At 49.5% G+C, this 27,042-nt stretch overlaps 1 protein-coding gene across 4 annotated transcripts in view; it reads left to right on the top strand.

Moving 5' to 3' along the window:
• SGMS1 (sphingomyelin synthase 1) overlaps positions 1 to 26,672 on the top strand; it is a 97,656-nt gene extending 70,984 nt beyond the window's left edge. For all 4 annotated transcript variants that reach the window (XM_048311063.1, XM_048311064.1, XM_048311065.1 and 1 more), the window contains 5 exons: positions 13,108 to 13,937; positions 17,985 to 18,102; positions 20,955 to 21,108; positions 21,786 to 21,952; positions 24,126 to 26,672. In XM_048311063.1, the coding sequence (XP_048167020.1) occupies positions 13,321 to 13,937; positions 17,985 to 18,102; positions 20,955 to 21,108; positions 21,786 to 21,952; positions 24,126 to 24,305 (1,236 nt within the window). In that variant the 5' untranslated portion in view covers positions 13,108 to 13,320 and the 3' untranslated portion in view covers positions 24,306 to 26,672. The remainder of the gene's footprint in view (positions 1 to 13,107; positions 13,938 to 17,984; positions 18,103 to 20,954; positions 21,109 to 21,785; positions 21,953 to 24,125) is intronic.
• The last annotated feature ends 370 nt before the right edge of the window (positions 26,673 to 27,042 follow it).

Genomic DNA, 27,042 nt, shown 5'->3' with positions numbered 1-27,042 from the left:
CCTGACTAAATAATACATGAACTAAAGTGGTTTCTGCTACTTTTAGGCAGTGTAGCTCACAAAGGCAAATATAAATGCAACACTTTTTAATATCAGACTCCCTTGCCTGCTGACTGACCCCAAATTCTGTGCCCTCCGTTAGGGGACACAAGTCCCTTTGTCCTCAATGATTTATGCAGCACCTACAGTAGCAGGGCCTGTTGCTTTCGGATGTGTGTGCATTCATATTTTATGTCTCTGCCTGCCCTTCATGTTTTATTTAATGGAGAGTGTAAGGAAATTGGTTACTTGGCAAAACCTGGCTTTTAGTGGGCTAAGGAGCTCCAGGTTTCCTGATTTTTGGGCTGGCGCTGTGTCCACTCCATACCCCAGGGGCTGTTCCACTGCTTCTCGAGAGCTTTCTGAATATTGTTCCTTCCTCCCTGCTCCTCCAGAAAGGGAGGAGAGCCTGCAAGCCCTGCTGCTGGCAACCTGTCTCCTGCAGATGATGTTTGGGGAGGGCAAGAAATCCCAAAACCACATAGGAACATGGTCTCCTTGTGCTGTCCAGGAGATGCTGGCTTTTCTGGGCTGAGCTCAACTGTGTCCCCATCAAATCTGAATTTATGTGGTGCCATATGTGGCATGTCTTACATTTCAGACCGATCCAGACCAGCAGAAGTTTGTTTCAGGATCAGATAAATTCCAGTCCCCACATTGTTTCACTGCTGATGTGAAATCAAACCTAGAGTTAGACCCTCGTTGTCAGCGCTGTTGTGGTGCCACGCAGGGTGAGCTGCATATTTCATCAGGATATTTGCTACAGTACTTTTATCCCCTCACCCACATGAGATACTTGTGAATTTAGGTTATTTTCAGACCCAGTGAAAAGCTTTTGCAATGCCTGAGGACAGATAATAATATATTTACTCTTAAAAGAGAATCTCATGTGTATTTATATCCTGTGCTATCTCTGGTAGCCCCACCCTTACCTCTAAAAACCACACAAGCAAAACAAAAAGACCTAATCAAACCCCAAACTTGAACTTCTGTGACTGTTTAATATCTTTTGGTGTGAACACTCATAGCACTTGGTCTTGTTTCCAGAATACCACTTTTATTTTTCCCACCATTAGTCATTTCAACATTTACAATGCACAACAGCTCTGCGCTGCTTGCGGGAGGAGCTCTGGCATTCCTGGAGGACTCACAATGAATTTTCATGATCTTTCTACACGGAAGATTTTATTATTTTTTTAATAGCCTCTTACCAAAATGTTGTATTTTATCAGGTTTAGGAGATCTTGGAGATTTCTCTAAAAGTTGCGTGTCAGAGCACAGCTCAAGGGCAGCCCTGTAGAGCAAGTCTGACCGTGGGCTGGGTGGGTAAAGCAGCAGCTGTGGCAAGCTGGCCCTTATTTGTTTTGTACTCCTAAAATATGCTGGTTGCTGATGTGTTCAGGAGGCCCATATGCATTTCCCAGGCCTGGAGGGAATGCTGGGGAGCCGTGGAGCCTGTCAGGAGGTGCCTGCATGGGCTTTTCCCAGTGTCCTGCCTCACGGGCTCCTTGTCAGATCACACAATCCCAGCCTGGTTTGGGTTGGAAGGGACCTTAAAGATCCTCTCGTTCCAAGCCCTGCCATGGGCAGGGACACCTTCCACTATCCCAGCTTGCTGCAGCCTGTGCCAGGGCCTTCCCACCCTCACAGGGAACAATTCCTTCCCCACATCCAGTCCAAACCCCCAGATGAACTGCTGCAGTACCAGAACATCCTACCTCACCCCTCCTGCTCCCGCTACCCCAGGGACAGGAGGAGCCCCTGCACATCAGAAGCAGCAGCAGAATTGTCATTCCCCTTTTTTGTTTGCTTACTCAGGCACACAGCAGGGATATTGGATCCTGCTGGACGTCCCTAGGGATTGTGTCTCCTGAGAATTTACCTAAGGGAAGTGCTTATTCCCAGCTAGCTCTTGTGTGGCTCTGCTGCAGGGAGATGGAAAGGAGCATCACACTGCCCTGCATAGCTGCTGCTTCGTTATCTACTTGGTCATTCCCCTTTTATCTTCAACCTCAGCAGCTTTTTCCAGTACTCTTGCCATCTCCTATCCTTCCCCAGCAGTCACAGAGCCATGGCTCGCTGTGAGCACAGAGCCATGGCTGTGGATCTCCTGATCCATCTGGGAGAGGAGATAGGTCAGAGTGGGGCTATTTTCAAGCAGCACCTCATCGGTGTCCCTGCCTTGCTCTCCTTAATACCTTGCTAATCTGAGCTTCAGCCATCTGCTTGCAGAGAGCTATGGCGTGCACGTGACTGCAGATTGAAATCCTTCCTCCTCTCCCTCCCTGTCCTCTGCTGATACTTAACAACAACAAATAATTCAAGATGCTTAAGCCAGATGCCTCTGGAGCTGGCGGGTCATGCGGTACTTTGCCACAGAAGGGATGGAGGTTGATTTGTTTGGGTTCCTCTTTCTGGAAGGAGAACAGAGCCGCTGGGTTCCTGCAATTCTGGCTGCCGTAAGAGCAGGGCTGCTCCTTGTTGCACGTTAACTGTTTGTGTAGCAGCAGCTGTGAAACCCACGCTTGGTTTCGCAGCGATCCTTCCGAAGTGACAGGCGTCCCTTCGTCGATTAAATGGTTACTTCCCGTGGCCACTTCCTGGGACAGAATGCTGACTTTTATTAATTGTTTTTCCAAGGGTGGATGTGGCTTTTGAGTGCCTGAACCAACGGAGATTATCTCAGCACTTGGCTGTGTTTGCTGGGAGCAGCGTGTGGCGGGTGCCCCGCGGGGAGCCGCGCTTGTGGTGCGCTCATAAAGCGGGTGCTCGTGCTGGGGTGGATGGAGGGAATGGGATCAGCTCTTAGCCCCTCCTGCCTAAAGCCTCACGAGAGGAAACACATCTGCAGGAGGGTGTCTTGCAGTGCAAGTTTTGGGTTGCCTTCTTTTAGTTAAAAGGAAGTGTTTAGACTGGTAAGGAAAGTTTGCTCAAGGCTGTGTCTTGTGCTGGCAGCTGGACACCCCTCGGTCCCTTCTGACAAGAGGGATCACATGCCCCCCATCTCAGGAGGCATCTGATTGAAGTATTTTTAGTTATTTCTGGCTGTGAAGGGTGGACAAAGTGCTGGCTGAGCTTTGCAGTCTGTTTTGGGTTGCTTTGCAACAGTTTTATGGGCTGTGGGTGAGTGGTGGACAACAGCGTTCCCCAGGTGGGGGGGTTTGGAAGGTGAAATATTGTTCCATTTTAAACTGACAGAGAGTAGGGTTAGATTGGATATTAGGAAAAAATTCTTCCCTGGGAGGGTGGGCAGGCCCTGGCACAGGGTGCCCAGAGCAGCTGGGGCTGCCCCTGGATCCCTGGCAGTGTCCAAGGCCAGGCTGGACATTGGGGCTTGGAGCAGCCCGGGACAGTGGGAGGTGTCCCTGCCCATGGCAGGGGTGGCACTGGCTGAACTTCAAGATCCCTTCCAACCCAAACCATTTTGGGATTCTATTTTTAAACATAGCTTAATTTCCATGGCATGAACACAGGCTGGTCGCACTTAGCCGGCACCTCCGGCTGAGATTCACTTGTTTGGCTGGAATTGCAGGTTACTTTTGGAATGGATCTAATTGATGTGTTCAAATCCTACCAGTTCAGCCTGTGGATCTGTTACCCAGCCCTCCAGTCGTTCCTGTTCGGTGTGCCAGGTCATGGAGTGGCTGCCTGCAGGAGAAAGGATGGCTGAGAGCCACTATTCCAGAAATCCTTGGCATTGTCCGTAACCAGGCGGCTGATGGACACTTCCATAGAGATGTTGGACAGTGTGGCACAGGCACATCTCCTGTGCCTCAAGTGTGCCACTAGAAGAGGAATTTAGAGGTAATTGGATGTGTCTGCAGGAGGAATTTACTTCTGAGGCTTTCAGGTGGTTGTTGAAATATTCATAATTTCCAGAACAGTAAGATGGCGAGATCTGAGTTTTTACCTTTCCTTATTTCTCCTTCTTTGTGAACCTAATTGATCATAACTTTTGTGCTGAGGGGAATATGTAAAACATATTTTGCAGCCTTTGAACACACCTTACTGACTTGAAGTGACTCTGTTTGTGGTCTGGGAAGTTGTTTGATGTGTACCTGGTGGTACACGCACTGTCACCATCACTCAGTGTGGAAGGAAGAGCATTTTCAGTGTTACTTTGTAATCTTAAATCATCTATCAGTTCAAATTGTAAGGAATGCTTCATGTTTCAGGGAGGATGTTTGTGTATTCCTGCTCTTTGGGTTCAGTGCCCACTTGTTGTCAGCAGCAAGATTTAAGCAGGATTTGCTGGTGTCACAGGATCATCGATGGGAGCAGTGTCACTGACATGGATTGGGAGCAGCTGAGTAGGAACAGTCGATGCAATGAGTAGGAATAGTCTGACACACAGATAAAGCTACTTCGCAGCACTGAGGGAGGAATTGGATTGGGTTTCTGGAGACCAAAGTCTGAAATCCGAATTTTGTTGAAGCATCAAAGTGTCGCATTCAGTGCCCGAAACACCGAGCAACAATGATGAAATCACCTGTGAAATGCAAAAGCAGGACCCTTGGAGCAGGGTCCAGAGCTGCTCTGAAGCTGTTTGGCACCCTCCTTGTGGCTGCTGGAGGAGGAGGAGGTGCTGGATGGCTGGACTGGGAAGGGGAGGATTTGTGTCCCCAGCCACACTGGGTTTGCTGGAGCCTGTTTTTGTCATCAAGGCCAAGGCCAGCAGTGGCAGAACTCTGTGCAAACAGAGGGATTTGGCTTCCTGTGATGGAGAGGAAAGAAAGGGACTGGAATTCAGCAAATAAACCGAGAGGGTTTTTCCTGCTTGTGGCATAACCACGAAAAGGAAAATGCCAGGACAGTTCATCTGCATTGTCAGGAGATCTGGCTCTAGCCAGACACATTCCCACCATGCAGGCTGTACACCCATAACTCGTTGGCAATCAAGATGGTTTGGGATTTTTTTCCTTTTTCTTCCCTTTCCTGTGTTTCTGATTTTTCTAGAGCAACTATGCAATAAAAGCCTTCCTCTCCATCCTGCAGATACCTGTCTTGAAGAGACTTACTTGATTTGTGGTGCAACTCTGAGCAGGTATTGCTGGAAAGAGAAGGGTTCTGTGTTCAAAAAGCCAGGCTATTTATACCAGAAGTAATCTTGAATATCTGTGGTGTTTTGTCTTTCAGACCAAGGGACACTCTGTGTCACATGAAACTAAATTAATGAAGGCAAACCCAGGGATTGTTTTGTTTTCCAAGAGGAAGGGCGTTGAAAATGAATGATGTTGATGGTGTGTCTTTTGGGTGGGCTTATGAAAAGTAACAGCTGAAATGCAGAGAACAGCACCATGGATGAATATCTATAGATATTTACATTTCAGCTCTGGAGGCTTGGAGTCTTTTTGATGTGTCTCTGATGTGTTGGGACTTCAAAAGTAGGATATTTGAAATAAAATATTTATATTGCTAATGAAATATGGAAATATTATTCTAGACTGGGTATCCTAGCATGTAAACTTAGTTTTCTTTTGCTTTAGTTACAACCCTGGCAAAGGCAGTTGGGAGGAAGCAACTGTTGTGGTCTGGCTACTGTCTCATACATGGCCAGTAACAAACCCTAATATTAAAAAAATATGTTGAATGACTGATTTAAGTCTTCAGTGAGGATCTGTTTTCTCTGTGGTTTCTGCCAGGCTTCCTTTTCCTAATCTGCATGGCTGGTTTGGCAGATTATACTGGAGTCTGCATTTCAGAGCCGCGTTACCATCAGTCACAAGACTGCTCTCGGTTTCCTTGGGCACAACTTCCCTTTCTGTCCCATGATTTTTTAAATTTTAAATTCGTGCTGCCACTTAGATTCCCAGAGGTTTCCCACAAATCTAACTTTCTGATAACAAATGGCTTTTAGGTAGTCACTGGAGGTAAAAAAACCTCCCAAAACACCTGCACTGAGTTAAAATATGGATCATAACACAAACATTTAGTGTCCCCTTATTCTCCTGCTTCCATCCTTCTGCCCTGCCTCGTAGGGAAAAAACCTTCTGCCTTTCCAGTGTTTCATCTGTTTTCCTTTGATGGCCCTTTGTTGCTTGTGTATCAGTCTGAGGAGGTTTGGATAGTCTCAGGGGGATGGCGAGCATCGCTCCGCGCTCCTCAGTACCGGAGTTGTCTGCGGGGTTGCACGGGGACACGGGGCTCTGTTTCCAGCCCTGCCCTATCTCTGGCTGACCCAGATCCCGAGGCAGCACAGGGATGTGTGTTCAGCTGTGCTGGGGACAGCGGCCAGAGCTTGCTGCTGCTTGAGCACAGAGCCCACAGACACTCAGCGCTGCTCCTGTCCAGATCCCACGTGGGCAAGGTTTGAGCACGGCACGGTGCCCGAAGGGGGTGGGTTGGTTTGGGGGTGCTGGTTGGGTTGGTTCTGCTGTAGGAAGCTGCTGAAGCATTGAAGATCCTGGTTTCTAAGCAGATTATTCATAAAAGCACAGAATGGTTTGGGTTGGAAGATCTTAAAGCTCATCTTGTTCCACCTCCTGCCATGGGCAGCGACTTCCACAGGTGCTCCAAGTTCAACCTGGCCAGGGACACTGCCAGGGACCCAGGGGCAGCCACAGCTTCTCTAGGCACCCTGTGCCAGGGCCTCCTCACCCTCACAGGGGAGAATTTTTCCCAATATCCAATCTAAACTCATGTTTGAAGATTTGTGTTGTTCTGTTGGTATTTTCACACCCACCTTTGCATTTGGGGTGGGGAGCTGAAACATGGATGTTCAATAATAAGCCAATATTAGCCCCACTTTTGTTGCAGGTGTTGAATTACTTCAGGATTGAGATGTTAGGATTGTGGAATGGAGTACAAAATGGGATGGGTGCTTGGGTTACCCCTGGCATGGGCAGAAAGGCTCTGAGCCTGGTGCCTGGCTCTGCCTCCCTGACTTGGGGTGACTTCCCAGCCTGAAATAATTGCAACTTAAACCTGCCCTGCCCTCGTCCCCGCTCCATCCTTCCCATCACCAGGTCGCTGGAAGCAGCATTTCCCTCGTGGGAAAACAAAAGCCCTGCCTAGCAACTGCTCACAGGGTGAGCCCGCGGGGCAGGTGAGGCCTCCTCGGCAGGGTGCACAGGTTTCCATAACTACTGCACCAGGAAGGTGGGACAGGAAGAAAGCTGAGATGCAGGGCTTTAAATCACCAAATTATGGAATGGGTTGGGTTGGAAGGGGCCTTCAAGACTATCCAATTTCAGCTTCTGCCATGGGCAGGGACGCCTTCCACTAGGCCAGGGTGCTCCAAGCTCTGGTGGAGTCTCGTGGAGGGAAATACTCACTGGTGGTGTTCCCATCTGGAGGTGGGATCTATTTGGTTATCCAAATGTGCTCCAAGTACTTTGGGCTTTAAATCCTCCCCGCTCAACTTTGGGCTTGTGTTCTGAGCTGTTACACCCAGATCTAAGCCCGTGAGTGGATTTTCATTTCTGGGTGTTTGTTTGTTGTTTTTTTTTTAATTCAGTTAGGATAGAAAATATATGGTGAGGGGTTTTTTTTTTCTTCTTGGCATCAAGTAATTTAGAAAAAACCAGGCTGCTCAGGGATTTATGTAGTATTCAGGCAGGGCTTTTCCTCTCTCTGAAGCTGTGTGAGTAGCTGTTCAGGGGATGTGGGTGTTGCTTTGCATTTTCATCCCCTCTCACTTTTTATAGCAGTAACTCCACTTGCTCCTTCTGTCCACAGGCCAGTGTTTTCCATCTGGGGCTGACCTTGGAAACCTATCTGGGAGCTCTGTGCAGCTTGTGAGCCCACCTGTGCCTCATAGTTATACTTACAGCTATTTTTTATTTGTGTATATTTGTATTTCCAGCACAAACCCAGCTTTACTGGCCCGTTTTACGCTGCCAGCAGCTTCTTGCTTGTTTGTGGTACAGAAGGGGTGATGCTGGTTTGGAGGCAGGGCTGTCCTGGAGGGAGGGAAACACTGCTTGAGAGCTTGTTAGGGCTATCCAGCACATTATTTGTGGCAGGCAGTGCCCTTTCCTTGCAAATTGGTGTGCAGAGGTGCTTGTCAAGTACAGGATGTGCAGTTATTGAGGTGTCAGAGCGTTATTGTTAGCCATGATAAAGTGCCTGGAGAGGAGGTGACTGTAGCAGTGACTCAGGCTGTGAACAGTTTTGTTTTGTGCTCTAAAAACACAGGACGAGAGCTCCCAGCTTTTATCCGGAGCACTCGGTCTCTGTGTGAGCCCTGCTTGTCAGGGAGCTTGGGGAATTCACTGGTGGGCTGGGTTATAAAGCATTAAATCTTCAATCCTGACAGCAGCTGGGTTTCTCCTGCTTATTTGTGTACACACATTATCAGTGTGAACCTCAGAGTTTTCCAAGTGACAGAATGCTGTTATGGTATCTCCCAGCTGTGCTTACAAACCTCTCTCGTTTAAACTCAACTTTTCACCGAGGGGTCATCCCAACTTTTCTGGGCTGTTCAAGAAGGGTGCCGAGGGTTGCAAGTGGAACACACCCACTGCCTCTGAAAGGATTTCCTGGCTCTTGGTGAGGAGTTGCTGAAATAGCTGATTATTTGACTGATTTCTATAGTGACTGTTGCCTTGGCAGCAAAGCTGAGAGAGTAAAAGCACAAACATTAGGAGGGCATGATTCGATTTGGGAAGGCTTAGATTTGCTTTGCTTTGGTTGGCTTTCAAAGTGCTTTAGGAGGAGTTTGGAGATGAACAAACTGGTTTGGGAGGTGGTTTTTTGCTGGTTTAGGTGGATGTGGTTTTGTCTCATCAGTGTTAATTATGACACTTAGCAGTTTCTGCTTGCAGGGAGCCCCCAGACCGGGGCCTCAGCATGGGAAACACGTGGAGCTGTTAGAGCAGGTCCAGAGGAGGCCACGGAGCTGCTCCCAGGGCTGGAGCCCCTCTGCTCTGGAGCCAGGCTGGGAGAGCTGGGGGTGCTCACCTGGAGAGGAGAAAGCGCCAGGGAGAGCTCAGAGCCCCTTGCAGGGCCTGAAGGGGCTCCAGGAGAGCTGCAGAGGGACTGGGGACAAGGGCTGGAGGGCCAGGACACAGGGAATGGCTTCCCAGTGCCAGAGGGCAGGACTGGATGGGAGATTGGGAAGGAATTGTTCCCTGGGAGGGTGGGCAGGCCCTGGCACAGGGTGCCCAGAGCAGCTGGGGCTGCCCCTGGATCCCTGGCAGTGTCCAAGGCCAGGCTGGACATTGGGGCTTGGAGCAGCCTGGGACAGTGGAAGGTGTCCCTGCCCATGGCAGGAGTGGCACTGGATGGGCTTTGAGGTCCCTCCCAAGCCAGATCATTCCATGATTCTGTGATTCTAAGTGTGGAGGAGTAACCAGCTGATGATTTCCTGGCTGATTATCTTATTCTTTAACCAAAACCATGGATGCTCCTTGTGCCCAGCTGCACCTCAGGAGAAGAGAACAGGCCTTGACAGGCAGGGTTGTAACTGTGCACCCCCAAATACTCGTTTAACCCTCTGGGGTGGCCGTGGCCAAGGTGCAGATGTGAGCGGTGGTGGGAATTACTCCCCATGTTTTGAGTTAGCACTTCAGTGTTAGCTGGGAACGGGGGAAGAAGGGTCCTTTAAACACGAGGAGGTGCGACCTGGAGCCCATGATGAGGTTGTGTCATCCTGCTCACTCTCGTGTGGGTATTTTGAGGTACTGGTTTTCCACAGCATCATTATCGTGGTGCAGCTGCATTGTTATGATAATCACATTGTTATTTATAATTCCTTGTGGGGTTCAGGCTCCTCAGTGAGGCAGCTCTGCTGCGGAAGGAGGGAATTTTTAGTCACCCAGCCTAAAGAACCTGTGTCAGAGCTGGGGAGCTTTGTGTGTGCCCCATCCTCGTGGGACCATGCTGAGCCTGGGGATGTGGCCTGGCTGCAGCTCACACTGGTACCCACCTTCTGTCTTCAGCTTGTGTGGAGAGGAGGAGATCTTTTGTGGAAGGGAAGGAGTCAGTGAGGGCTGTTAGTCCCCTGGAGTTTCTGCAAAGCTCACCCCATCAAGCTTTCGTGGATACACCATAGGGAATGAGGAATTTTTAATGTGACAAGCTGGAAGGTGTGAGTAAAGAAGCTTTTTTGCCTATTCCTCCCCCATTAGGCTGTGAAAAACAGGCTTGGATGATGAGTGGTGTTAAAAATTTTAGTTGGTTTCCCCCATTTTAACTCTCAGTGAAAATGACTCGTCTCCATGGCCCATGTCCTTGGCAGAGGATTACCTTTCCTCTGAGCCTTGCTCCTGTGAGTATCACTTACTCTGCTTTTACAAAAGGTGCTTGATAGTGGTTTACTCTGGTGGTGTGAGAGCAGCGGGCTAGGGTTGCACATTTTGGAACTGATTGAAGTTTTCAGCAGTGTTGCCCAAGCCTGCAGTTTTACTGCGAGACACGCATTTGTTGGTTTTTGTCAGGCTGCCAGGCCAGGTATCCTGGGGTCACACCAGCATTTTGGGACTCTTGTGCCAGTATCTGAGTGCTATTTGCAGCTGGCAACAGATTTTTCCATCTGGAGCTCATCTTAGAACCTGCTGGCAACTTTGCATGGAGTGTAATCAGGGAATGGTTTAGGTTGGAAAAGCCCTCTAAGCTCATTGAGTTCAACCATTCCCCAGCTCTGCCCAGGCCACCACTGACCATGTCCCCAGGTGCCACATCTACAAATGTTATAAATGTCTCCAGGCAGGGATGGTGACTCTGCCACTGCCCTGGGCAGCCTGTTCCAGGGATGGACAACCTTTTCCGTGGAGAAGTTTTTCCCAGTATCCGATCTAATCCTTCCCTGGCAGTGGAGTTGTAATTTGAAGGTTGGCTGCAGGCTCCCGAATGGTGTCTTTGGGGTCCTGAATCCTTAAAAATGTTGTCAGGAAGTTGCTCTGTCAGGAGGATAACAGTTCAGGGATTTGGGAAACTGGGATTCAGGCATTCCAGTGTTGAAGACTGACAAGGTTTAATATTGCCCCACCTCGTGGTGCCCACAGAGTGCTCTGAGAGCCCCAAAGCCAGGCTGGGAAACAGCATGGGGAGCTGGGCCCTGCTGCAGGCCCAGAGGCCAGCTGGAGGAACAGCATTAAAGATAAAAAACTTTGGCTTTATCAACATCGTGAGGCACCGTCCTGGGAAGCAACAAGCCCACAGAGAAGTCTGTTAGCATTGTCTGCTGGGAATTTGTGCTGCCAGAGCCGGGGTTTGAGATGAGGACACGGAGACAGGCGGGTGGAGCTGAGCTGCTCCTCAGTCCGGCCTTGTTGAGCTTCTAATGTGGGCTACCATGCATAATTCAGGCCATCCCTTTTCCATGTTCAGAGCTCTGTAACTAAATACTGATTTGCTAAACACAACTTGAATAATGAAGCAATCTGTGGCTTGAAAGCCTTCCTCAGTACTGAAAGAAAAGGGAGCAAACGGAGCTGTATCCTCACTCCTGCTTTAAAACAACACAGATACTCACAAGGTAGAAGAGACATCTTCATCCCTGCTTGCTCGGTGGATTTAAATATGTGCACATTCCTGGGGTGCCCAGTAAGTGAGAGGTGGGCTGTCCAAAGTACTCCCAGTCCTTCCATCCAGAGCTTTTTCTTTCCTCAACCATCACGGTTCATTCCATGGAAAAACAGATTAAAAACTGCACCTCGTGTTTCTTGCTGAGCTTAGAGGTAACAGATCAAAAAACAAACACATGTGCAGTGTGCTCATGTTTGCATAGGAGTAAAGCTCTGTATCTGTTCTGAGCCACTTCAACTCAAGTCGTGCCAGTAGGGTAAATTATTTTGGTTTTCCTCAGTCACAACTTTGCTCCCTTTGATGAAACACAAACACTTGGGAGCCTGTAAGAGGCTAAAAATATTCTTACAGCTGATAAAGGCTTGATCTGACTTCTGAAAATACAAAGTGGTTTTTTTCCCCTGTGCTCTTACCTTCTCACTTCGTGTTTATGATGCTGCAGCAGAGCATGTGGGCCGTGGGATGGTGGGGCTTCCACTGCTTTCATCTCCTTGCTCTGGACAGGAGCAGTTTTTGTTGGTTGGTTGAATAAATACCTCAGACCTGGGCATTTGCTGGTGGTGGTCACTGCCATTGCTGCCTTTTTTACTGCTTGTGTGTCAAAAATTTAGGAAGAGATTCCAAGCAAGTAACTTCCATGTTCTTGTAACCTTTGTGCTGGAAGCGATCAGTTTTTCTAAGCTATTTTTGTAATTCATTGGGTGGAGAAGTTTCTTACCTAGTTCCTCTTTTTTGTTTTAAAAAAAAAATCATTTTTCTCCTGTTCCTTTTTTTTTGGCTGGTAGAAAACATTTCTTTGAATTGGAGCACTATACCTTGGAAACAGTCAAATATACCTCACAGAGCTGCTGAATACCTGCAGACCTAAGTGCTTTGGTTTCTTTTCAGGCTAATCTGTTTGATAATTGATTTTCCTGCTGGTGTTTTGGCCCAGAGACTAGATCCTTGCTTATCTACACCCATTTTTTGGTGTTGATGACTATATATGACACCTGGAGGAGTTGTAGGGTGGGTTGGATGGGTCTTGGAGCAACCTGGTCTAATGGAAGGTGTCCCTGCCCATGTCAGGGGGGGGAATGGGATGAGCTTTAAGGTCCTTTCCAACCCAAATCACTCTGGGATTTTGTCTTACGATTTTTGCCTTCCGGAATGAAAACCAGGTTTTGTATTCAATCACTAGTGCCTCACATTGCATTAAGATGCCAGTCTGTAAGGGGCAGAAAGGGTTTCTGCCACAAATAGTACCGAAGATTTGCTCTGTAGCTCCTTAAATCCATGAGTATGATGATTGTAAGAGGACTTTGGGCGCTGCTCATGGACTAGAGCATAGAAATAGAAAATACAACAAATACAGAGCAAGAAGGAGGCTTCCCACAGCTGCAAGGTGGTGTTAAATCTTTTAAGAAATCAGCAGCGAGCTGGGGAAGGACAGTGCTCTGTGTGTGAGGCTGGAGCTCAAATCTGCTGCTCTTTTCCCTCCGGAGTCTGTTGTCCATCCCGGGCACAGCTGGTTTTGTGCAGGAATTTTGGCTTTGGCCATGAACTGCAGGCTAAACGCCGTCCTAACGCCTGGTTTTGGGTTTTTCTCCCCCTCCCCAGGAAGAAGAATGCCAACACGGAGATGAAGTAGAGCGTCTCCTATGCTGGCCGCGGCGCCCGCACGCTGGTGTCGGCTGGGTGGGGACGGCTCTCGCCTCTGGCCAAACCCGTTCCCAGGACAAGATGAAGCCAAGGAGGAGCTTCCCGCCGCTGTGCTGGAGCCGCAGTGACTGCTGCCCGCTTTAAAGCCCATGTGCCACCGTCCCTGGCGAGATGAAAGAAGTGGTGCTGTGGTCACCCGAGGAGGTGACCAGCTGGCTGATGGACAATGCCGTGCCGGAGTACTGTGAGCCCCTGAAGAGCTTCACTGGGCGGGACCTCATCAACCTGACGGAGGAGGATTTCAAGAAATCCCCTCTGTCCCGGGTGTCTTCCGACAGCGGCCAGCGGCTGCTGAACATGATCGAGGGGCTGAAGATGGCTCACCACATGGAGGCTCACAAGAACGGCCACGCCAACGGGCACATCCGTGCCGGCGACTTGGCGCGCCAGAACGGCTTCGGCGCCGCACTCAAGCTCAACGGGGTCCCCAACGGGTTCAAGAAGGAGATGATCAAGATCCCCATGCCAGAGCCGGAGCGCTCGCAGTATCCCATGGAGTGGGGCAAGACTTTCTTGGCTTTTATTTATGCACTTCTTTGTTTTGTCTTCACCACGGTGACTATCTCGGTGGTTCATGAACGAGTGCCTCCCAAGGAGGTGCAGCCTCCCCTCCCAGATGCATTTTTTGATCGCTTTGATCGGGTGCAATGGGCTTTTTCTATTTGTGAAATCAATGGCATGATCCTTGTAGGACTGTGGTTTGTTCAGTGGCTGCTCTTAAAATACAAGTAAGTAAAACCTTTTCAAAACCTGAGTGCTTCTGACAGCTTTGGGGAGGGCAGCTTTTGGACACAGTCTCAAGCTGCGCCAAGGGAAGTATGGGTTGGATGTCAGGAAAAAGTTCTTTACTGAAAGAGTGATAAAGATCTGGAATTGTCTGCCCGGGGAGGTGATGGAGTCACCATCCCTGGATGTGTCTAAAAAAAGATTGGATGTGGCACTCAGTGCCATGGTTTAGTTGAGATGGTGTTAGGGCATGGGTTGGTGATCTTGAAGGTCTCTTCCACCCTGGTGATTGCGTGATTCTGTGATGCTGGTTTGCATCCAAACAAAATGAAGCTCCTTTTGATCTTCTTATCTTGGTTTTCAAAGCCAAAATAGATATCACCCAGTGTGAGCTGCTGTGCAGAAGGCAGAAATCCAAATGTTCCCTAAGAAACTAAGCAATGCCCCTGCTTGTGTTTCCCTGCATGGTTAACTTGAAACTTTTTCATGTGTGAGAAGCCATAGATTGGGTGAAATGATGTTCTGAACTCACTGTTCGTTCAGAGGGAGCCCAGGTCATGCTGTTGTGAGGGCAGCTGTGAACCAGGATCCAAGGGAATGGCTGGAGCTGTGCCAGGGCAGGCTCAGGCTGGAGACCAGGGAAAGGTTCTTCCCCCAGAGGGTGCTGGGCACTGCCCAGGCTCCCCAGGGAATGGGCACGGCCCCGAGGCTGCCAGAGCTCCAGGAGCGTTTGGACAGCGCTGCCAGGGATGCCCAGGGTGGGGCTGTTGGGGGGTCTGTGCAGGGCCAGGGGCTGGGCTGGGTGATCCCTGTGGGACCCTTCCAGCTCAGCACATTCCATGATTTTAAACCCAAACAGCTAGAGGAGGTGGTGTGGGATTGCCCTCAAGAAGGAAGTGCAGGTTAACAGGACCATGCCAGAGATCAAACACCCTGTGGTGGAGCTGAGCAGAGCCTGTAGGTGAAGAGCAGCAGAACCCTTGGAGATATTGAAGCAGTGAGATGTGGGTTGAGTTGATGATAACCTCCATGTGTTGGTGATGTCACTGGCAGATGGGAAGGTCCCCCCCTGTCCCCATTTGCTTTGGTGTGTTCATTTTTATTTATGTTACAGAATCACAGAATGTTTGGGGTTGGAAGGGACCCTAAAGATCATCCCATTCCAACCCCCTGTCATGGGAAGTCCCCTTTAGAAGGGCCTTTTCTGGTGTTAGGGGAAGATGTCACTGAGCTTGGTCGGTGTATGCACTGATCACTGAATGCTTCAAAGACCAAAATCCCTCTCTTCTATCCATGAGCAGAGGGATCAAAGTCCGAGAGGCCCAAGCTGAGCTGAGCAGCAGAAAGGGAAGAGCAGGAGAGGTGCTGGCAGGAGCAGGAGCCCAGCGAGGTGGCTTTATCTGGAGGACCTCGTTCTTGTGGCTTTGGATGATGCACACCCAAGGGGTGGTGACTGCTACAGAAAGAGCTGAATCTCTTTTGTGGTGTGGTGTGGGTTATGCCCTCCCTTTGAAACTTCTTTCAGGAATAAAGGGCCAGGGCATTGGGCCAGGTGGACCTTCCTCACTTCAGCTTCCCCTGGATCCCTGGCAGTGCCCAAGACCAGGCTGGACATTGGGGCTTGGAGCAGCCTGGGACAGTGGAAGGTGTCCCTGCCCATGGCAGGGGTGGCACTGGATGGGCTTTGAGGTCCCTTCCAATCCAAACATTCTGTGATTCCATAATTCTAATACTGTCCATGGCGTGGGGCTGGGCTGGTGTCTCTCCAGGAGGCAGGAGCAGGTCTGGGCTGGGCACTCTGGAGTTTCCACAGGGAGCTCGAGGAAGCTGCTGAGGCAGGTTAACTTCTCTGGGAAGCATTCCCAGGTGCTGTGAGAGAAGCACAACGCCGGGATTGGCCCTGAGGGTCCCTCGTGGGACTGAAGGAGCAGCGTGCTCCCTGCTGAGGTCTGCAGAGCTGGAATGGAGTTCTCTGGGCCAGGAATAAGGGTGGAGCTTGTGCTCGCTGGCTGGCTCTGAGTCTCACATGCACACAACTCCTCTGGAGAAAGGGAAATATAAAAAAAAAATTATTTTTTCTTTATATTACAGTGCAGAGCTCTCTCAGACTTTTCCTAAGGTAAAATATGCCAAATCCAGCTAAATCAAGTGGTAATTTTAATTTTAAAAAGTTCAGTGCTCCATAAAATGCTGCCACTTCTTTGGTCTCTCAAAATACCATGCTGCTCAGTCTTTAATCCCTACTCCTCCATTTGCCTTTATGTTATAAGGAAAAAAGCAGGTTCATGTCTGGTTCTAAAAGCCACAAGGGTGAGATCTGAGAGGAAAATCTCTGCACAGGAAAACCCCTGCCCCACTGGAATGGTGCCCTCCACACTTAAATTTCAGTCCACGGAGCAACATTAATAATTATAATTCTTGACTCGCAGCTTTGTCCATGTTTACACGAGGAGAGGGAAGAGAAAAATCTGGAATACTGTGCTCCAGCAGTGGGCACTCCAGTGCAAAATGTGTTTGCACTGCAAGAGTTGAAGCTTTCCTGATAAATCAAAGACACTGGAGGTGCTACTGGCCTGGCACTGCAGAGTCACAGTCCTCCAAGAGCAGAGCACTCCACTTTAATAACTCTGCCAAAAGCGCTGAAAAATTTCAGAGATGGCCAATTTTGAGTTTCGAAAGAGCTCAACTTGATAGGAATATTATTTTTTTAAAAGTGAGCAGAACAGCAACAAATGAATTCCAGTGCCTGAAAGGGGAACCTCCAAGAAAGAAGGAGAGAGACTTTAGAAGGGCTTGGAGGGACAGGACACAGGGAATGGCTTCCCAATGCCAGAGGGCAGGGATGGATGGGAGATTGGGCAGGAATTGTTCCCTGGGAGGGTGGGCAGGCCCTGGCACAGGGTGCCCAGAGCAGCTGGGGCTGCCCCTGGATCTCTGGCAGTGCCCAAGGCCAGGCTGGACACTGGGGCTGGGAGCAGCCTGGGACAGTGGGAGGTGTCCCTGCCCATGGCAGGGGTGGCACTGGGTGGGCTTTGAGGTCTCTTCCGATCCAGTCTGTCCTTGGATTCTGTGAATGCCAGAACCTGCAGCTTGAAATGGCTGTAACTGCAAAAAACAATGATTTAAAATGAACCCAAACCCACAGTGTCTGTAACCAGTGGAACACAAAGGGTGATTAACTGCTGTAATTGGATTTACCCCTGATTTTTGTAACCCTGGCAGTGATCTCTCCTCAGGATCTCTCCAGAGGTTGCTCCTGTCCTGGTTTAATTGTCTTTCTTTGAGGTGTTTTTACCTGTTACGCTGGTGGGGCAGGTTTGGGGCTGGCTGTCCCTCCTGAGCCCATCCTATACCCCGGGTGCTCTTTCTGGTTCTGCAGAAGCACCTCACAGTACACCAAATCTGCATCTGCCCTCTCTGTGAACATCAGCCCTCACTAATAAATATCTCTGCAGCTGTGGCTGCTGAGTGGCTTCCCTGCAAACAGCCTGTCCTGCAGCCAGAGCAGCTCTGCATTTTTATTTGGGAGCTTTCCTTGCCCATGTGAATTGCTTCCTTTGTAATGCTGCTCAGGAAAGATGTGTTCTCTCACTCCTCTGGGTTGTACAGGAGACCCTTTGTAATCACTGAACTGTGTGTCAGCTGAAATAAACCTCCTCCTTTTCATCTTAGAATGAAAATTCTGTAACTTCATGCCCTGCCTCGAATAGGAAATTAGTGACAGCCACAGCTAACGGAGGGGTGTGGGGCATAAATCCCCTTTAATGTCCTCAGCACCCAATCTGCGCAGGCTTTTGCGTCCTAATCCTCAGATTTCCTGTAATCACTTCCATGGATTTGCAGTGTGAGTTGAGTTGCTCCTGTGTTCCTGGCCTGGAAGGCGTGGGAATACTTGTGGAGTAGTTCAGCATTCCCAGGTGTAAGCCGATAGTGTCACGAGTTTCCAAAGCATCAGGAGAAAACAGCTGCTGGTTTGTTTTATTTACCTTTGTGGATTCTGATTGCCTTGAGTGACCTCCTTATTTTTGCCTGTTTTTTCTCTCTGCCAGGTCTATAATTAGCAGAAGATTTTTCTGTATAGTTGGCACACTATACCTGTACCGGTGTATTACCATGTATGTGACTACACTCCCAGTACCTGGAATGCATTTCAAGTGTTCTCCAAAGGTAAACTCCTTCTGGCTGCCTTGCTGTGTGTTTCCCCCTCGCCCTGCTGTTCCCAAAACTGCTTTCTCAAGAAGTGTTTCTGAGGGAGGGGATTCTGCCCCTCTGCTCTGCCCTCATGAGACCCCCCTGGAATTCTGTGCACAGTTCTGGTGCCTCCAACACAAGAAGGACATGGAACTGTTGGAGCAGGTCCAGAGGAGGCCGCTGAGTTGCTGAGGGGACTGGAGCACCTCCCCTCTGGAGCCAGGCTGGGAGAGCTGGGGCTGCTCAGCCGGGAGAGGAGAAGGTTGTGTGGAGAGCTCACAGCTCCTTCCAGGGTCTGAAGGGATACAGGGAAACTGGAGAGGGACCCTGCAGCAGGAACTGGAGGGCCAGGACACAGGGAATGGCTTCCCAGTGCCAGAGGGGGCAGGATTAGATTGGGTGTTATGAAGGAATTGTTGGCTGTGAGGGTGGGCAGGCCCTGGCACAGGGTGCCCAGAGCAGCTGGGGCTGCCCCTGGATCCCTGGCAGTGTCCAAGGCCAGGCTGGACATTGGGGCTTGGAGCAGCCTGGGACAGTGGAAGGTGTCCCTGCCCATGGCAGGGGTGGAATGGGATGAGCTTTAAGCCCAAACCAGCCCAAACCATTTGATGATTTTAATTTGAGAAAGCTGGTTTGGTGTGACAGGGACACCATTCTGCTGCTCTCTGGCTGCCCTCTCAGTGGAGGTGTTGACAAGTGCTGTGGGGCAGTGCAGGAATTCCCACCCTTTTCAAAGCACTGAGTTACCCAATTTCTGTGGCGTTTTCAACTCATTTGCATGATCAGCGTGTTCCTGTCCCCACTGAAGGAGTTGAAGGTGTGCAACCTGTGCCAGGTGTGAGTCACTGATTTCTAGAGAAACACACACCTCAGTGTGTCAAATGCAGATGTGGTTCATGGTTGAAAATGGCCCAAAAAGACTTTCCTAAGGCTGTCTCCTGCCCATATTTTTGCAATTCTGTTAGCACAGGGACTTCTCACCTCCTCCCCAATCTAGCACTGCCTCTGAGAGATAAATTAGGCTTGTGAAAGCCGTGGCTGAAACCAGGCTGCTGGGACAGAGGTGCTTGGGCAAGACCCTTGTGGTCAGCCTGGAAGGGTAATTCACGTGCTCAGGGTGGAGATGGGACAGGGCTGGTGCTGTTGAATCCATCTCTGGTCACCCCAGCATTGCTGGAACCCTGGTCCTCACTGCAGTTCCTGGGGCTGGCTGTGCTGTGACTCAGTTGAAGCAGGAGAAAGGGCAGAAGCGCAGCCATAAATCAGGTGTCAGGTTGTAGAACCCCTGATGTACAGGCAGTAAAATCCTGCTCGGACTTGATCCACGTGCTGTCGCTGTTTAGGTGAGGATTGGCACATCCAAAATGCTTTGGTTCCTCGGGGAAGTCCAGCCAGGGTTTGCCAAGGCAGAGCCTTTGTGGCATTTGGAGGGATTTTGGAAAGAGAAGTGAGTGGGAGAGGAGTCAACACTCTGTTTGAGCAGTCTGCTGCTAGGAAATGAAACCAGAAAGAACACAGGTATTTATGGGCTGAAGTGAATAAATCTGCTGGTTTTGGGAATTTACGGCGTTGGCAAATCCTTCTCATTACTCAAGCAGAGACAAGCTGAGGGCCCTGATAAGATTAAGGATAAAGCTGGGTTTTCTTGAAAGCTCTAAATGTGCTGGTGGGAAAAGAATAACCTCTCAACACCTTATTGAGTTCTGTGTGATTGTGAAAAGTGGGCTTTGGGGAGCAGTTTAGTGTTTGTGAGCAACTGTTAGCAGGAAATGTTTAATTCCTGCAAAGAACTTGCTCAAGTCTGTCAGAAATTATTAATTTCCACTTCTTAAAGCAAGGCCAAGCTTTAAAATAAAAGCATAATGGCCAGCCTGGGGGATCTGTGTTTCCTTCTGACAGTTCAATGGTGTCCATGGATTTTCAAACACCATAAAATGAGGTGAGGATGCAGCACATGTGCGTTGATCCATTAGTCCTGCACTGGTCCCTGCTTCCCGATGGGTCCCAGAGGTCCTCCACACATCCTGGTTGTCCCATGCCATGCATTTTTTGTAGATTTGTTTTGGGCTTGGCTTAGAGCTGGGAGCAGCAAAAGTCTTGGGCAGTGCCAGCTGCCCTCGGTCACTCGGGAGAGGGAGCAGAGTGTCCTCATGGGAGGGACTTGGTTTGCTTGGATTTGGCTTTCCTTGGGCAAACCGGAGTTTTTTCAGGAATGCTCCGTGAGCCAGTGCCATGGGTTGGGGGTGGGTCAGAGCAGATCCAGTGGGTGTGGAGGGAGATCCCCGTTTGGGCTGCTGTGGATTCACAGCACAAGTCTGGCACCGTGCTCTGACAGACACCGCAGATGTTTCCGTTGGAATGGGAAGTGGAAAGAAATAATCTTGCAGACTTTTCCAAGGCCTTAGGGTTTGGAGTGAGATGCTCTTCTGTTCATCAGATCCTGTTTTGGCAGCTGGCTGTAGAGCCCGGGCAGTTCCTCCTGGTTTCTGTTGGACGATCACCAGGAGGGCCTGCGCCGTTACCAACAATGTGAACCAAGTTAAACCTCATTTACTTTAGAGTGTGCTGCCTCTTGAACAGGAGGAAAATCTCACCTGAGCACCAGCTACAAGAGGTGCAAAGCATCAAAACACTCATGTCTCATTTCCAGTCTTTTTCCTGCTAGAAATGTGCTTCCAGCTCTTGGGAAAGGCTGTGGATTTACCTGGTGATTGATCTTGTGGATCAAAGCAGAAAGGTAGAAGAGCTGCTAGGCCAAATTGCTGCTTGAAACCATTGCTCTGAGCTGTGGTATTTTAGTGTGCTTTTGTGTTTTGCTCTTCCACCAGCTCTTTGGAGACTGGGAATCTCACCTGCGAAGGATAATGAAGTTGATTGCTGGCGGAGGCTTGTCCATCACGGGCTCCCACAACATGTGTGGGGACTACCTGTACAGCGGCCACACCGTCATCCTCACCCTCACCTACCTGTTCATCAAAGAGTGTGAGTGCCCTGCTGTTCTCCTGCTGTGTAATTCCTTCCTGGCTGAGGAGTTTCTCTTTGCTCACTGGTGAACACAGTTCGAGTTAAAATACCTGCATTTTCCACCACGACAGGAAATGGCCTCAGGCTGCACCAAAAGTTGGATACCAGGGAAAAATTCTTCACCAGAGGGGTTGTAATGGTTTGCGTTGGAAGGGACCTTAAAGCCCATGTCATCCCACTCCCTGCCATGGGCAGGGACACCTCCCACTGTCCCAGCCTGCTCCAAGCCCCAATGTCCAGCCTGGCCTTGGGCACTGCCAGGGATCCAGGGGCAGCCCCAGCTGCTCTGGGCACCCTGTGCCAGGGCCTGCCCACCCTGCCAGGGAACAATTCCTTCCCAATACCCCATCTAAACACAAACAGGTTAATTTGACTGGCCAGGGTATATTATATCTTTCTTATAAGAAAGATTTCATAACCTTTCTAATTTCCAAGGATCTCATTACCCTGAGTACAATTTTAAGTTACACCTTAAGAGGGTGATACTTGTTTTGTGATCTCAGCATTCCTGCCCTTAATCTCAGCACAGGCATCTCTGTGTCAGCCAGGATTGCAGTCCATGACCTCTGCTAATCACAGCAGCAGTCCTGATAAGGTTCCACTTGGAAGTAACCCCTGCCTGTGCTTCTTTGCAGATTCCCCACGGCGACTCTGGTGGTACCACTGGCTCTGCTGGGCGCTCAGCATGGTGGGGATGTTCTGCATCCTCCTCGCTCATGACCACTACACTGTGGACGTGGTGGTGGCTTACTACATCACTACAAGGCTATTCTGGTGGTACCACACAATGGCCAACCAGCAAGTGAGTGCCTCCCACTCCTTGGATGCTCCTGCTGTAGTCTGGTTTGGGGGGGGGAGGAGTATCCAGGCTCACCCGTGTCCTGTGGAGAGTCCCTCTCTTCCCCTCGCCGTTGGGTTTGTAGGGGAGAAAGAGGCATCCTTATTTGGGTTCTTCTTGTGTCTTGACCACAAAAATATGGGAAGGTCTTCCCAAAGGCAGGCAGGGCTCTGCTTCCCCTGGGTAACCTCAGTCTTTGAAGTCCTTCTGAACTGGGGCCAGGTGGCCACATTTGTGATAGAACAACAAACCACTGAGATTCTTTTGCCTTGGGTTTTTTTTGTGTGGTTGTTGAGGCCAGCTGGGGTTTTCTTATGTTCTGTGGCTTGTGCCACAGGTCTCTCGAGGAATAGTAGGAGGCCTCCCTAAAAATGGAAAGTTTTTGAAAGTGTTTCCAAGGGGTGGCAAGTTCTTCTGGCTGATGAACTGGAGCAGTCAGGGAGAAGCTGACAATGCTGAGGAAGTGAAACCTCCCCTGCTGGGCCAGGGCAGGGTCAGGCCAGAGATGAGGGAAAGGTGCTTCCCCCAGAGGCTGCCGGGCACTGCCCAGGCTCCCCAGGGAATGGGCACGGCCCCGAGGCTGCCAGAGCTCCAGGAGCGTTTGGACAGCGCTGCCAGGGATGCCCAGGGTGGGGCTGTTGGGGTGTCTGTGCAGGGCCAGGGGCTGGATCCATGATCCTTGGGGATCCCTTCCATCTGTGGGTGTTCCATGATTCTGTGAGACAAAATGCACAAGTCTTTCCTGGTGATAGCAGACAAGGGAGTTAGGAGACATTTTTAGGTCCCTAACAGCATATTGGTGTCCAAATATTTTCTGTGCTCGTGGCCAAAGATCTTTTGCTCATCTGTGGCATATGCTGTTAGTTGTGTTTAACAAAGACCCACTGCGATGGTAGGAGACGAGTTAATATTGTGACAGTGCAGATTTATAGCTCCTATCACAGAACTGTCACGGAATGGCCTGGGCTGGAAGGGGCCTTAAAGATCATCAGGCTCCAGCCCCCTGAAGGCCCTGTAGCTGCCAGCTCGTTTTTGCAGTGGTTTGGTGCTGCTTGAAGCAATAGGGCACAGCCAAGCCCTGTGGTGCATTTCCACCCCAAATGCCCAATTGCAAATGAGGTGCCCTTTGGTGGTCAGTCAGCTTGGGAGGCACCGTGTTCCACAGGAGTCTGTGCCCACACTCTGCAGCTCGTGTCCCACAGCCCCAGAGGATTCTTGGGTGCTCAGAACATGTCTGCTGAGTGGCTGTGCTTCCAGGCTGGAAGAGCTGGAGTCAGGGTGGCCCTGAGTCCTGCTGAGGACTTGCTTCAGCAGAGCCCTTGGTGTGGAAACGTTCCTGTTCTGCTGCCTGATGTGACTCAGGAGGTGGCTCAACACTGCTTCCCTGAGCTGCCAGGATGTTGGGAAAGGCCAGTGCCTGGATCCTTCCTGAGCACACATTGCTGTGCTGCTCTCTCCTTCCTCGTGCTGGGGCTTGTGCCCAGCCTTAAAATTAAAAGCAACAGTGGATTTATGTGACATGTGAGCTTGACATGGAGATTAAGCTCAGTGTACAAGCCCTGTGCTTGTGTATTCCCTTTGGGTGGGTGGATACAGGGATCCCTGGCTCTGGCATGGAAAATAGGCAGCAGGGGTGTTGGATAGTTCCATCGGGGCCTGCCCACTGCTTGTGTCTGAGCTGGGCCTTGCTCATGGCTGAGAGAAGCAGAGGGTGGGCGAGAGCAGTCTGGGAGCGTGTGGAGGGCAGGGCAGGGTTCTGACCTCCTCCAGATGGGTTGGGATGTGCCCTGCTCATGGCTCCACAGGCACACAGCCAGGCTCCACAAAGTGATTTCCAAGCTACCTGGAATTGCAGAGGCGCTTACGGAACAGCCGTGCTTTGGGATGGCATTTTCATTCCCAAGGGAGAGGAGACACCGGTCTTTGGGCCACTCCTTCCTTTCCTGTGGGCCCATCAAACAACTGAGGTCCTGTAGACAGGGGTGAGCAACGTTTGGTGTGTGTGGGGAGGCTGGGAGCTGTTTGGGAAGTGAGATTTTGGGAGCAGCAGGAAGCGGAACAGCAGCGATGAACGGCCGTGAGCGAATAAATGAGCTGCCCTTGGGTAATCCTCTTTTCTGTCCTTGTCTCCCTGCAGGTGCTAAAAGAAGCTTCCCAAACTAACCTCCTTGCAAGGGTCTGGTGGTACAAGCCCTTCCAGTACTTCGAGAAGAATGTCCAAGGGATTGTACCTCGCTCCTACCACTGGCCCCTGCGGTGTCCGGCGCTGGCGCGGGGCCGGCAGGTCAAGTACAGCCGCCTGGTGAGTGACACGTAACAGCGTCACCCCAGCCCGGGAAAGGACCTGTCCCAAGTGCTCACAACTCCAAGAGAAGATGCCATAAACAAAAATCCACCGCTCCCTAACCCTTTCTTTAGCAGCTCCCTGGACCTGACCTGTTCAGTTACCTGGTAAGCACTGTGATCTTTTTTTCTCTCCAAAGGATCTGCGTTGGACAACAATAAAGAGAATTTAACTTATCACGCACTGTTACACATTTCTTGTTGATAGAGTTGGGATTTGCATTTGCCCATCACCATGTTCCTTTGTATATGATGCGACAACATAAATGAAAAGCTTTTATATCATAAGTTCTGGTCTTTCCAGTCACGTCTGGGAACAAAGCATATTATTTTCTTGGGAAAACATACTTTTCATATCTCTTGCCCCAAAGATTGGGCTGTAAGCCATTTTCTAGCAAATGACTATATGAAGGTTTCTAAATACCTGCCTTGGGTGAAATCAAGAAATCTTTCTACCTGTTGCACCGTGCTACGAATAAGATGATAGACACAGAAAGGTTTGGTAAATCCTGATTTTGTAGAATCTGCAGTGACTGACTGTGTCAAAGAAGTGCAAAAAAAAGAAAAGAAAACAAGCAAACAAGAAAAAAAAACACAAAAAAAAAAAAAGAGAGAAAAAAATGTAAAGTGATTTTCTAAGTATTTCCTAACTTTATTTTTCAAAATGTGTATGAAAAAAAAATTAAATTTAAAAAAGATTTTTACATGTCAGAGAACAGAGAGTTAAAAAATTTAAAGAAAATGCTTCTTGGGAGAGAGAGAGATTTGTCTATGTTTCTAGTGCCTTTCTTGTCTTGATTGTATGGTCAGTAGGCAGTCTTAAATGTTTTTATTTAAAATAAAGTATTCCATGAAAGCAGAATTATATATACTGTATAATTACTAATTTTTGCATTTATAGCTAAATTAAACTGGAAATTTACTTATAATGTTGAAATTGCCACGTGTAGGGAAAAACCTCCCACCCCACCAAATAAAAAGGGTCCGACCTTGCTCACACATTGCGGGCAGGTCAAGCTAAAAAAGTATCTCTTTATTGTCTACTTCGTAGCTGGATTTTAAAAAGCAAAACAGCCATGAATTCCTGTTTTTTAAGAATTTTACAAATGATCACTGAGTGAACTACGAATGGTTTCTCCATCCCCTATCGAAGTGTTGTTGAAAAACAACAAAGATAATCTATTTCTTTAAAATATTTGTGCAGAAACTGCATGTAATTCTAAGTTTTCACTCCTACCATACATACTGTATGTTTGGGGAAGTCTCCTATCCTAAACTTGCCAATGTGCAGAACAGAAAATAGTTTTTTTAAAAAAGAATGAAGAAGAGAAAAATATATATAAAAATATATATATATCCATTCTGTATTTTACGTGAAGCAGAGTTATCTTCTGTAGGTTTTTCGTGTATTCACAAGGTGATATTTGTATTGTAAAACAGCAATGGTGAAGGAAAATAAAAAAGGCTTTTGAAAAATGTAGTTTCCTTTATCTTCTTAATATTCAGTTGAAATTTAAAGCTGGGTTTATTCTTGCAAACCTTGCCTTTAAGTTGATGTTATTGCACTGTAGGGCCATCTGATGTGGACTGTATGGAAACTGCATTGATGTGGAATTGCTGTTGGGCAAAACAGTGCCTTATCTGAAATAAATGCTATGCAATCGATGAGCGCGAGCGGGTGGGAGGAGCCTTCCTGGGAGCCATCTCCAGGCCTTGAAAAATCTACCCCGAACTGCTGGGATGCAGCACAGGGCAGGGTGGGCATCCCTTCCCCCGGGAACTGCCACTCCTGGGCCCTGGACAGCAGAAGAGAAAAGAGAAGCTAATTTCTGTGTGTCCGTGGTGGTGAAAGTGTCATTTCTTCCTTCTTTTCTGATTTTTGGGGATGCTTTGTCTCCACTTCTCTTCCCTGTTCCTCAGCCTGGGCCAAAACCTGCCTCGGAGAGCTGGCAGGGTGTTGCTTGGGATGCTGAACCAAGAGCAGCCCATTCCTTATCAGTTCTCTGTCTCCCGGGGAGGGAGGGAGGGAGGGACGCGAGGAGGGAGGGGGCTCCTGGCCAAACCCTTTGCAACAGCGTTTGCAGAGCCGGGTGGGAATTCAGGGCTCAGCTCTGCCTTCAGTTCACGGCTTTGCCTTGGCAACGTCGGGGTTAAAAGTCGGTTTTTAAACAGCCCAGCCTCACCCCGAGCTGACTTTTGAGCTGATTTTTGAGAGAGTTCACGCTCCCAGAGTAAGCCGAGGAGTAGATTTTTCAAGACCTGGCATCACGCACATCCGAACCATTGACATAAGTAAATGTATGGATATATATGCACATGACATTAAATGGAATCTGCTGAATCCTGCCTTGTGGTGTCTGACTTCCTGCACGGCTCTGGTTCCACACGGCCCCACCTGTGCCACAGCGGGGCTGCTGCCTCGGGAAGGGAGCCTGGGAATGGGGCACAGGGGGCTCAGGGCTGCTGGCTCCGGAGGAGGGGCCCGGGGGTGGATTTGGGACAGAACTGCTGTGCATTGGCTCAATCCAGGCCGTGGAGTTTGTGCTGCCTTGTTCTCCTCCTTCCCAGGGAACATCTGCCCGGCAGCTCTGGCTGGCTGGGGTGGGACATGGCCTGGGGTCAGGGCGACCTTCAGCCTTGTGCTGATGGCCAGAATCCCACATTTCGCCCTCAGACCTCAGGTAGGATCCGTCTACAGCCATCCCTCAGCC

This window comes from Corvus hawaiiensis, chromosome 8, assembly GCF_020740725.1.
Source record: "Corvus hawaiiensis isolate bCorHaw1 chromosome 8, bCorHaw1.pri.cur, whole genome shotgun sequence".
Taxonomy (NCBI): domain Eukaryota; kingdom Metazoa; phylum Chordata; class Aves; order Passeriformes; family Corvidae; genus Corvus; species Corvus hawaiiensis.
The sequence above is the reverse complement of the archived record's forward strand: the minus strand, read 5'-3'. Positions and strand labels throughout refer to the sequence as shown.